The 11,051-nt window shown below is 64.1% G+C and overlaps 1 protein-coding gene across 11 annotated transcripts; it reads right to left on the bottom strand.

Moving 5' to 3' along the window:
• Window positions 1–690: 690 nt before the first annotated feature.
• ADAM15 (ADAM metallopeptidase domain 15) lies at window positions 691–10,918 on the bottom strand. Of its 11 annotated transcripts, none has more exons than XM_028090248.1 (23): window positions 10,779–10,918; window positions 9,524–9,630; window positions 8,827–8,903; window positions 8,373–8,451; window positions 8,131–8,207; window positions 7,842–8,040; window positions 6,700–6,765; window positions 6,554–6,622; window positions 6,288–6,457; window positions 6,084–6,165; window positions 5,499–5,647; window positions 5,225–5,399; window positions 4,887–4,979; window positions 4,488–4,792; window positions 4,208–4,409; window positions 3,857–3,934; window positions 3,373–3,445; window positions 3,084–3,222; window positions 2,636–2,705; window positions 2,398–2,471; window positions 1,959–2,033; window positions 1,099–1,223; window positions 691–1,011 (listed from the first exon to the last, which is right to left on the bottom strand). In XM_028090248.1, exons 1-22 carry the CDS (start codon window positions 10,855–10,857, stop codon window positions 1,112–1,114), a joined length of 2,550 nt encoding a protein of 849 aa, XP_027946049.1. In that variant the 5' UTR covers window positions 10,858–10,918; the 3' UTR covers window positions 691–1,011; window positions 1,099–1,111. The 11 variants fall into 11 exon arrangements, with proteins under 11 accessions (XP_027946049.1, XP_027946050.1, XP_027946047.1 ...); XM_028090249.1 differs by having other exon boundaries at window positions 1,959–2,030; XM_028090246.1 differs by lacking the exon at window positions 2,398–2,471 and adding an exon at window positions 1,478–1,549.
• Between the last annotated feature and the right edge of the window lie 133 nt (window positions 10,919–11,051).

The following is an 11,051-nucleotide window of genomic DNA, read 5'->3' as shown; positions in this document are numbered from 1 at the left end:
TTTGCCTTTTCAGGGGTAGCGCGAGTGGAAGGGACAGATCGCCTTCTGCGACAGATCGCCCCTCACCCTCTCCCTCCTCCCCCCTTACGGAGCCTTAGTGCCCACCTTGGGGTTGGCGCCTGTCCCTTTCCGCCCCACACCTTCATTCTGGGCTGGGGGCCCACGCGGCCCCATTCCCGAAGTCGAAATAATGAGGTGGTTGCGTCCTGTACAAAGCACCTTTGTTCCCAAGCCCTCAGGTGGGGCAGGGGAGGGGGAGGAGGCAGGTGCACGGCCTTGGGATCGTGGGAGCCGCCGCCCCGCTCCGCCCCGGCTCCAGGGCTCTGAGAACAGCAGCCAGATCCACTTTTCCCAGCTACTGGTCAGAGGGTGGGGACGGCGGGTCAAACAGCTGGGCCGGTTCGTGGATAGCCGCCTCTGGGGGCCGCGCACACTCGGGCGCAAGGACTTGGCGACTGGGGGGCGGCACGCGGTTTTACAACTCCCTGGATACTGGACTGCGCAGAGTCATCCCAGACTGGGCGGAAACCAGCTGCGAGCATCCTGGGGACACACACGCTGACCCAGCCTGGGACTCTTCGCCCTCCCTAGCCTGCCTACGTCCGAGGCGGCAGCGTCTCCTGGCGGCCAGACCTGGAACCGCAGCAGGTCGACCCGGCCTTCCCTGAGCAGACAAAGTCCGAGGCACGCTCCCCAGACCTCAGGTTTATTGCACCAGAGCAGGGACAGGCTGTGTGCACCTCCCTCAGCCCAGGACGGCGCCCAGCCCCTCCCCACGCCCAGCGGCAACTGCGTGGGCTGGTCCCTAGGGTGCTGCTCGTCGGCGCGTGGAGGTGCCCGGGGTCTTAGGCTGCCTGCTCCGCCGTGTCCAGGCTCCGGCTCCTTCAGTCATCGCGGGGGACTCCAGGGGCCAGTCCGCCTCTTGAAGTTCTAAGTCCGGCTTGCAGGCAACGGAACCTCAGCAGAGGTCAGAGGTAGAGCGAGGACGCTGCTGGGGGCGGCGGCGCAGGCCTGGGGTGCGGGAAATCGAGAAAGAAAAGGTCAGAGGTCCTCCTTTCCCCAGACCATTCGCCCTGCGCTGGCATCCCCCGCACCCACCTGGACGGTACCACTAGGGGCGGGATTCCAGCTCCTGGGCCAGGCAGGTCACCCGAAGGGCGCCGGCCCTGGGGGTTGGCAGGCAGTGGCTTCCTCGGGGGTGGGGGCTTGGCAGGCCCCTGAGACTGAGAAAGAAAGCGGGAGGCTGGCTTGGGAGGGGGTGTCGTGTTGCCCACCCCTGTTGCTGGGGAGCACCAGCTTATGGGGCCGGCTCCAGAGGTCACCTTTGCTCCAAACCAACCTGTCACCGTTAAAGGACACCAGGGTATGTGTCCTCACGCACAGAGGGGCTATCTCACCATGGCCACGACTGCCAGGGCTATTAGCACCACAGCCCTGGGTGGGGGAGAGGCTGCACCCTTCTCTCCCCACATGTTACCTTCGGGTGCCTCACCACCGGGTCAGCGGGCAGAGGGCGGGTGGGGGGATTGGGCCGGTCAGCCAGCTCAGCCTGAACAGAGAGAGGGGCAGCGCTGTGAGCACAGCCAGGGGCCAGTGGGCATGCAGTGGTTCTCTCCAGGGGTTCAGTTCAACATGCAAAGTCAGCCAGGGGGCAGGCGAGAATGGGGACATGCGCACAGGGCTCGGGCGCCTGCCTGCAAAACCCTCACGGGAGGAAGGTATGGGTCACAGTGGTGTCCCAGGCCAGCTGCAGTCCTGCCACTGACCACCAGGTGGTGGTAGAAACCAAGGCAGGAGGCTCACCCTTTGCTGCTGCTGGGGCTCAGTGTCTGAAGGCTGAGGGGCACCCTGGTCCCCTAATGAAGAGCGCCACCGGCAGGGAACAGGGGTGAGAACTAAAGTGGGGCACCAAGCCTCCCACCTGCCCTGGGCCAGGGCAGGGCCTGGCCCGGATTTACCTGGAGTCTCTTGGGCACAGGGTCGGGAGGCAGCGGCCGGGAGGGGGGTGCCGGGAAGCCAAGAATACTGGCCTGCTGAGAGAGCATGGGGAGCAGACAGCGGGATCGGGGTGGGGGGGGTCGGGAGAGGGAGCGCGGACACAGATGTGGGCAGAGAGGGGTTAGTGCCTGGGGAGGGGCTGCCGGGGCCCCAGGGGCAGTGGGGGGCCGCACATGCGGTTGCTTGGCTGCATGCAGAGGGGGTGACAAGTGGTGGAGTGAGCATGCGGACCACCTCCACACACACCCCTGTCATCAGCTCCAGGGGCTTGCGGGGCACTCGCCAGCCTTCCACACATGGTGACCTGGGCCTCATCAGGTCGTGGCGCCTGAAGGCCATTTCTGAGCACCACCCCCCTTGTCCTCCAGGGGCCCCTGCTGGGAGCACCAGCAGACCCACCTCTCAGAACCACCAGCTTGGCCCTCCTCTAGGTGATGTCCCTCCCCAGTCCAGGCTGGACTCTGCTTCTGGGCCTGCAGCCAGGGGAGCGTAGGGGAGGGCTGGCCCCGACTCCTGACTGACTCGTGGGCAATGGGAGTCTTTCTCTGAGTCTAGGGCCTTCAGTGCCCCCACCCCAGGGACCACGCTGGATGCCTGGGCAAGGTGGGGCCTCTCTCCTCTGGTATGCATGACTTACCTTGGCCCCTGGCATCAGCAGGACCCTCTGCGGGGGTCCTGGGCGTTCTGGGGGACCAGACTGGGCTGCCCTGGACATGAAGAAAAGCAAGGAGGGAGAGGGCCCAGCGTCAGACCATGCTCTCCACCCACACGGGACCCTTGAGTGGGGTTGACCCTTTGTAGCCCCTTGGAGAACAGCTCGAGTGTAGTTGAGGCCCAGTGAGAAGTGGAGGGGGGCTGAGGGGCTTGAGGGAGGGCCCCACCTACTCAGCACAGGGCTCCTGGGTGGGTCTGGGTGTGAGGTGAGGAGTGACAAGGCACGTGGAAGGGAGCGAGGTGTGCGTGGGCTGGCCCAAGGGGCTGGGGGTCAGAGCCCGGTGTCCGGCGCCGCAGCGGGCCCGGGGGCAGGATGCAGAGCCAGTCTTCAGCAGAGCTGCTGAGGGAGTCGGGGGCAAGGAGGCTGGTACCTGTATTGGCAGCTGGGTCCTTTGAGCTGACAGAGCCGTTGACGCAGGCGGGCGCGGTGCCAGTAGCTGGCCCCCAGCAGCAGCAGGACCACCGACAGCAGGAGGCTGAGGGGCAGCCCTGTGGTCAGGGAGCTGGTTGCTGTGGGGTGAGGGCAGGTTTGAAGGTGGGCAGGGCTAAGACTCCTACACCCAGGAAGGGGTGGAGGGCAGGGACGGAGGTAAAAGTGAGAATGGGAAAGGGTGAGCCACGATGCCCTCCCCGCTGCCCCTGCCCGCTGCCCCCAGCTACCTCTGACGCGGTTGGTGCAGTCGGGGGGGGCCCAGCCCGCCTCACAGCGGCAATGTCCTTTGCTGTCGCAGACCTGGGGGATAGAGGTTGAGCGATGAGGGGCCCTACACTCTGGGGCTGCATTTCCCTGCCCCCAGCGTTTCAGGACCGCCTCTGTCCACAGGCGGAAGGTATGCTGGGGATGATGGCGTGGAGAGATGGAGCCTGTGTCCATGCCCGAGGAAATGAAACCGAACCAGCCCAGGAGCGCCTTCTCCATGCCGGCATTGTGCTGGACCCTCTCATCCCCGTCTCCTGGACCCCAGGACGCCCACTGGGTAGCTGAGGAAACTGAGCTCAGAGTGGTTAATAATCTGCCCCCGGCTACACAGCTAGGAAGGAGTAGAGCGAGGATTAGAACCTAGGTGTGTGTGTTTCCCACGCCCATCACTGTCTGCCTCCCGGAGGCTCCCTGCCCCCTTCTGTGTCTGCCACGCCTGCTCACCCCGTGTCCGTGGCATTTGCTTCGACATTCCTGGGCTCGCAGGACGTCCACGGGCTGGCACCGGCGGTCAATGCACACCTGCCGGGGGTGGGGTGGGGTGGGGTGGGGAGAGAACCAAGGTCACAGCCTCACAAAGTGTCACAGGCACTGGCAGGCCACAGCCCTGCTCTTACAGAGGGAGAAACCGAGGCTGCCAGGATGACAGGACACTGCTCAGTCAGCAGTGTGACCCTGACCGCCCCACCCCCCCGCCCCGGGAGAGTCTGCCTTTTACACTGGTGGACCCTGAGGCCTGGGCATTTGCTCGTGCAGACAGCCCTCCCTCTGGCCTTGCCTGCTGGGACTGCTCACCAGGTCAGGACCACAGGCTGTGCCAGGCAGAGTCAGCAGGGGCTGGGCCACATCGTCGCCCAGGTCCAGGTGGACCCAGCTGCAATTCAGCTTCAGCTGGGTCCCGTTGGCTTCTAGCATCTCCCAGCGCAGACCCCGGGCTGAGCCGAGCAGAGGCTGGGCCTGCCCCCCCTGGCACTGGAGCTGCCCACAAATGGCGTCTCTGAGGTAACAGGGAGGAGGCGGGGGGTCAGGCCAAGGCTCCCACAAACCCAGAGGGGAGCCCCGGCTCCTCACTTACTTAGGGGCACAGGACACGTAGCTGCCATTAGGGCTGCGCCCACAGCTCCCAAAAGCATCCCCTCGAGTGTTGGCAGCAAGGAGGCAAAGCGGCGAGGCGGGCTGGGCCCCAGGTCCCCAGAGAGCCTGGCACTGCTGGGCGTACGAGGCACAACGCCCCCGCACGCACACGGCCTGGCCCCCCGCGCAGGGCTCGCCGTCTCCCAGGCTGACATCGGGAGGGCACTGCGGGCTGTCTCCTGAGCAGAACTCGGGTAAGTCGCAGTCCCCTCTGGACGGGCGGCACTGCCCGCCGGCCGGGCGCAGCTGCGGGGGCGAGGGAGCGTCCGTGTGGGTGCTGGGCAGGTCCACCCGAACGACCTTTCCGCCCTGAGCCCTGGCGGGTCCCGTCGGTGCCTACCTGGCAGTTGTGACAGCAGAGCCCGTCGGATGCGCACCGCGCCCCGGGCCTCAGTTGGCAGCTGACGTAGTCACAGCAGGGGTCGGTGCAGTCCTGAGGGCAGAGGGACCCCGAGTTGGAGCGGGCCAGGCCTGAGAGCCCGCCCCACCCCTGCTCTCCGAGGACGCACACAGCAAGTAGAAGCTGGAGGCCCACATAGCCTGTGCTGTCCCCGTAGACAGACGGGGAGCTGCGGAGAGGGGACCGAAGGGCTCGGCGCTCCGACTCTCGCGGAGGGGCGGTGAGCCAGGGGGAGGGCCCAGGAGGGGGTGGGGCCAGGCTTGGGGGGAGGGGCTCACATCCGGGAAGCCGCAGTCACACTGCTCGCCCGGCTCCAGCAGCTTATTCCCGCAGACAGTGGCCAGAGAGGGCAGGCTGGGCAGCCGCTCAAAGAGGCAGCTGCCCATCCCTTCCAGCAGGGCTTTCTCCAGGGCCTGCCGGCTGCAGTTGCTGAAGTTCAGGCCCGGCAGGAAGCTGGGGACCGTGGCAAGAAAGGTTGGGGCTGCGGGCGGCCTCGGGCCCTGCCCTCCCGCCCCTTCCCCGCCCCCCCCCGCCCCCCCTGCAGGGACTCACTCCGTGGAGGCCTCCATGATGCAGCTCTTGGCAGGGGCCGGCCCCGGGCAGGGACAGCTTTGCCCGTGCAAGTCGTGGTCCAGGCCCAGGCTGTGGCCCAACTCGTGAGCTATGGAGGATGCAACTCCCAGGACGCTGGTGGAGTGGTCCTGGCATTGGGGAGGGGACACCCCAGGTCCAGCAGCAGCCTGACTGCTCCTGTTCTCTCCTCATCTGACCTCCGGGGCGCTCAGCACCGCCTCCCTCCTTAATTGCTTCTAAAGTAGGAGAGCCCAGGCCTGGGTGGCAGGAAACGGGGGGCTCGCTCAGCTCTGTGCCCCTCCCTTACTGTGTGGCCCTGGGCACACGCCTCTCTTCTTTGGGCTCGGCTACGCCCTCCTCCCCCAGGAAATAGGTGAAGACCAGTAAAGCGGTGAGCTGGCCACAGGAGAGGGTGTGACGACTACACAGGCCACGTGTCATACAGTCCTGCCGCCATGCCCACAGCTCTGGGGTTGCTAACTTTGTAGGGCTTTCAGTGAACCAGCGGCCCTCCAGTGAGGAGGAACTGAACTGGGAATAGGGGGGAGACCTGAAATAGCTCACCATGTTCACACCTCCAGAGAAGTCAGAACAGATGGAGTTCTGAATGGCCATGCCCACCGTGGGCCCAGAGAAGGAAGTAGCGCTGTGGGATCATGAGGCCAAAGTCAGGCCCAATGCCAAGGGGTCCAGAGCTTCAGGGCCTCAGATAGGGAGGGGGTGTGACCCTGGCCAGGCCAGAGCAGAGCCGGGGGAGGGGGGGCTTACGTCACCAGCTGGGCACTGTCGTGGGGCAGTCGAGGCAGCAAATCTCTCCGGCGCCAGTGGAGGAACCTGTCTAGTGTGAGACCTGGGTCCTGGCTTATCTCCACCAGGTCCCGCTGGGTCCAGGCCTCCAGGCCCACGAGCACCACCCGCACGTTCAGGGGCCGGAAGAACTGAAAGAACCAGGGTTCAGGAGACGGGCCCTGGGGTCAGAGGGCCGCGAGGGTGCTGCCCCACCCGGCACTCCTGGCACAGCACCCGGCACTCACGGCGTCCAGGAGGAGGGTCACCTTCAGCATGCGGTTCAGCAGGTGCTGGGAGTCCGGGTACCTCTGGACCTGCGGGCCCCAGAAGTGAGCAGGAAAAGCTGCAGGGCAGGTGGGGGCAAGGGGAGGACGTGCACGGGCCAGCTCACCTCCGAACGGTCAGCCACAATCACCAGCTCAACGGTCTTGGTCTCTGTCACCACGTCCCGCCGCCTCTGTGGGCAAGAAGGAGGAGCATCAGGCTCGGCACTGCTCATGGTCAGCAGCCGGGCCGGAGGAGAGCAGAGAGCCCATTTTGCAGATGACCCACCGAGAGCCTGTGAGGCCAGTGAATTGCCCAAGGTAGACCCAGGAGTAGGTCATGTAGCTGGGAGTAGAGCCTGCTTTTCTAACTCCAAATTCAGTGCCTTTTCCAAATTAAAAAGAAGATAATAGGGGCACCTGACTGACTCTGTTGGTAGAGCGTGTGACTCTTGGTCTCGGGGTCGTGAGTTCAAGCCCCACAGTGGGTGTGGAGATTACTAAAAAATAAATAAATAAGCTTTAAAAAATAGACAAAAAAAATAGTCAACACCATCATATACTTACCACACTTTAGGCACAGTTCTAAGCACTGTACATATATAGATAAATAGATAGATTCAGTTCATCTCCACAATAACCCTGAAAGGTAAGTAGTTTTATTATCCGTTTTTTTTAAAGATTTTATTTATTTATTTGAGACACAGAAAGAGAGCGAGAGAGCGAGAGAGCACAAGCAGGGGAAGGGACAGAGGGGGAGGGAGAAGCAGGCTCCCTGCTGGGCACAGAGCCTGACACTATGCGGGGCTCCATCCCAGGACCCTGGGATCACGACCTGAGCCGAAGGCAGACGCTTCACCGACTGAGCCCCCCAGGCGCCCCTATCATCCCCGTTTTATAAATCAGGAGATTGGACTCATATTGCTTTATGACTGGTAACTGTATCATCTCTAGCCAAGTGAGTGCTCGCTGCGTTCGGGGATCTTCTGACAGATACGGAGTTTGGGTCAAGTACCTGCATGTAAATCCTGGATATATCATTCACTAGTTGAATGACTTTGGGCAAGTCACTAACCTCTCCGAGCCAGTGTTCTCACTAAAATGGAGCTACTGATAGGACATACCTCCCAGCATTGCTGGGAAGAGGAAAGGAGATTATGTTCACACAGGGGTGTGGACAATTGCTCCTTAGAAGGTTCTGGGAACGCAGGGCTCTGAGGGTCTGGGGCCTGGCCCTCGGGGACAACAAAAGCCCACTGTTCATCCTCACCCGATGAGTGTGGCTGTGGAGCCTTCCCCGGGGTGGCTCCAGGGGAGTCTGAGTGGGCACAGATGCACGCCAGCTCAGGGCACAAGTGTGGCCTGGCAGGAAGAGGTCTTGGATCCGGGAGATAGTTGGGGGGGCCCGAAGGTCCCCAGGCTCCAGGTCTAAGGTGTAGCTTCTCTCTGGGGACAGGATCACCAAACCCCTGGGAAGATCCAGCAAGTCAGAAAGCCTCTCAGCTCCACGCCTCATGCACCCTCACTGTCCCCACCCACATGGGATGCACCCTCTGTACCTGAGCCCTGAGCAGGTGCAGACAGAGACCCAGGAGCCCACGCGGCCCTGCACCGCTCCCTGGTAGCAGCAGTTCTCCTGCAGCAGAGAAATAGCAGTGCTACCTTGAAGGCCAGGCTGGAGACCAGGAGACTAGCCTGCTGGTGAAGATATGTGGTGTCCTCCCATGTCCTGTAGGGAAGGCACCCTCCAGATGGCCCCTGCCTTCTTCCCTTAGGCCAGACACAGGACATTAAGACTCACCAGAGTGTGTCCCACATTGACCACACGGGTGCCGTCAGGCTGGTACCACATCAGGCTCGGGCGGCCTGGGACTAGCTCCCTGGGAAGAAAAAGCAAAGCGGTGACAGTTACCTCCCGGGGGGAGGGGGGGTGCAGGAACAGCCTGGAGGCCTGAGAGGTGGTAGAGGGGGGGCTGGGGGCTGGGCTTCCCCCAGAGGCAGCAGAGTATAGTGGTTGGGTCACAAACCCTGCCCGGCTCTCTGTGTTCTAATCTGGTTTTTACTGCATCCTAGCTGTGTGACCTTGGGCAAGTTAGTTAGCCTCTCTGTGCCTTGACTGCTTCATATATAAAACGAGGACAGTAATAGCGAATAGCACCTGCCCTGTAGGTTGTTATGAGTTCAAGCACCAGTCAGTGCTGTATGGCTGTCTGCCACGTTATCCGCATTACTAATGGGACCACTAGCGTTGTTACCTGTTCCGCAGCAGCTCCAGAACATGACTCTCACCATCCAATTCCAACTGGATCCGCAAGGCCTCAGGCAGCTTGGCCTGTGGGCAGCAGAGGGCCTGTCACCTCCCTGGCCCTGCCCGAAATGCCTATCCTCTATAACCAGAAAACCTCAGGCCTTTCGGAGAGCACCAACGATTAGATCACTGGTGGGGGTGGGGGGGTCCCGAGGGAGGGGCCAGGAAGCCCTGCCCGGCCTGGGGCATTGTTCTGGGGGGTTGTGTGGGGAGGTCAAGGAAGGTATCTGAGCCGCCCCTTCTCGGCTTCCTGCCCAGAGAGGAAGCATCATGGAAGACCCAGTGCAGGCCCCAGCCCTTCCTCTGACTCAGCTTTGGAATTGGGGAGGGGGGGGTTTGGTGAGGCCCTGACCTTCTCCAAGCCCCCCACTCCCCCGGGGAGATAACTGACAGAATGAGACCACGAAAGCAAGTCTGGCCTCAGGGTTTCCCCAGGGGACCTGGACAGCTGGCCGGGGCCGGGGCCGAGGCCGGGGCAGGCGTGGGGGCAGATGTTGAGGGCATAAGTGAAGCCAGGTGCTGGCCTCTGGCGGGAGGGGCAGCCAGCCCTGGGCTGGCCGCGCTGCACGGGGGTCCACTCACCTGTCCTCAGGCACACTGCTCTGTGGGGTGTACTTCTTCACTTGGGGGAGAGGGCGGCTCACCTGAAACACCTCTGTGAGGCTGAGTGTCGGGATGTCCGGAAGGATCTGGGGCTCCGAGGGTCCACCCAGGGCCCCCTCTGGCCTTGCCCGCTCCTCCTCAGTGCCACCTGCAGGGCGCCCAGGACACCCCGAGAGGGTGCTGAGAGAGCCGGCACCAGCGCTGAGCACAGCTGGTGCCCACTGGGCACCCAGGCCCTTCTCTGCTTGAAGGACTCCTGCATTGCATGCTGGGACTTAAAGGAGAATCCTGAAGGGAAGGGTCTTCTCTGTGGCTCCCAACTTTCATCCCAGCACCCCACCTTGCACATCCTGCCTACGCCTCTCCCTGACCCCCCCCCCAGGCGAATCCCAGGTTCTGGCGGGGAGCCCCCTTTCCTACTCCCTCGCAATCAGCCCCCTAGGAACGCCCCCTCTCAGGCCTGGGCGAAGCCCTGTGGCCCGGTGCCCGCTCGCCCTCCCCTGTCCTCACTGCGGAGCTGCCGGAAACGCCCATTTCTGGGTGCGCAGTGCAAACACCCCTTCCTAAACACCCCCCTACCCAGTCAGGCACACCCGCTCGCCGCAGCCCAGCTTCCTCCCTGAGCACCCCCGTCCCCACAATGGCCCTCTCTCCTGAGGCCAGCCCACCCGCGCCTGCCCTCCCGGCCCCTGGCCCGAGACAGCAGCGGGAAGTGAAAGTTCCAAGGAGGAGTCGGGTGTCAGCCGCTTTCCTGGCCAATTCTCCCCTCCCCTGGCTCCTCCCGCGCTCCCTCCCGCTCGCTCCGCCGGGTTTCTGGTGGCATCATCATCAGGGCGAGGGGTGCGCTGGCCGCTCCAGGCCTGGGAAGGGGGCCCAAGAAGAATCCTCTCTGCCAAACCCTACCGGCCGTGACCACTCGGCGCTTTGGCACCGGGGGGAATGGTCAGCTAGGCCCCAAAGGAGCGAAAACGTCAGTCCTGGGGAGGTGCGACCCTGTCCCACCATCCTGAGGGGCCGCTGGGCCAGGGCCTTCGGTGCCCGGCACCGGAGCCTGGAAGTGTCCGCGGGGACCGAGCAGAGGATGACCGCGCGGGGGCGGGGGGGCAGCATCCCCCTCCTCTCTCCACTCCATCGCCCAGTCGCCGGGCCCTCAGCCAGGACAGTGAACTAGGGCGGGCCGCGCTCTGGTTGGGGGTCTCCCTGAGTCTCCAGCCGACCCCAGTGCCTCCTGGCTTCCCCGCGCCTCCTCCCGGTCCGTTCTCCGCCCCCCCCCCCCACTGAGGGCCGGGCACTCACCTATATATGGGAGCGGCCGGGGGGACAGAGGGCTGCCTGCGCCCAGGAGCCCCAGGGCCCAGAGCAGCGCCAGCCGCATGGCAGCAGCGCCCCGGGCCGGGCGAGGGCAGCAGGTGCTGGGCCGCGCGCCGAGTAGCCGCGGCCGCCGGGTCTGCCTGGCGCACCCCGCCGCGCCGTGCGGCCACCAGGCCCCGCCCCGTCCTGCCCCCGCCCCGGGGCTCCTGGCCAGGCCCCGCCCCCGGGAAGGCCGCGGCCCCGCCCCCGGAGGGCCCG

This window comes from Eumetopias jubatus, unplaced genomic scaffold (assembly GCF_037043125.1).
Source record: "Eumetopias jubatus isolate StellerSeaLion01/CBP00866 unplaced genomic scaffold, mEumJub1_p1.0 scaffold_12, whole genome shotgun sequence".
NCBI classification, from domain to species: domain Eukaryota; kingdom Metazoa; phylum Chordata; class Mammalia; order Carnivora; family Otariidae; genus Eumetopias; species Eumetopias jubatus.
This window is presented reverse-complemented; position numbering and strand designations above follow the sequence as displayed.

Excerpts from the sequence above, each read along its gene's own strand:
- ADAM15 (XM_028090246.1), bottom strand. The coding sequence starts at position 10,857 with ATGCGGCTGGCGCTGCTCTGGGCCCTGGGGCTCCTGGGCGCAGGCAGC. Across the intron at positions 5,400-5,498 it reads ATCATGGAGGCCTCCACGGA|CTTCCTGCCGGGCCTGAACT; the intron begins GTGAGTCCCTGC and ends CACGGTCCCCAG. Across the intron at positions 2,706-3,083 it reads GGACCCAGCTGCCAATACAG|GGCAGCCCAGTCTGGTCCCC; the intron begins GTACCAGCCTCC and ends CTTCATGTCCAG.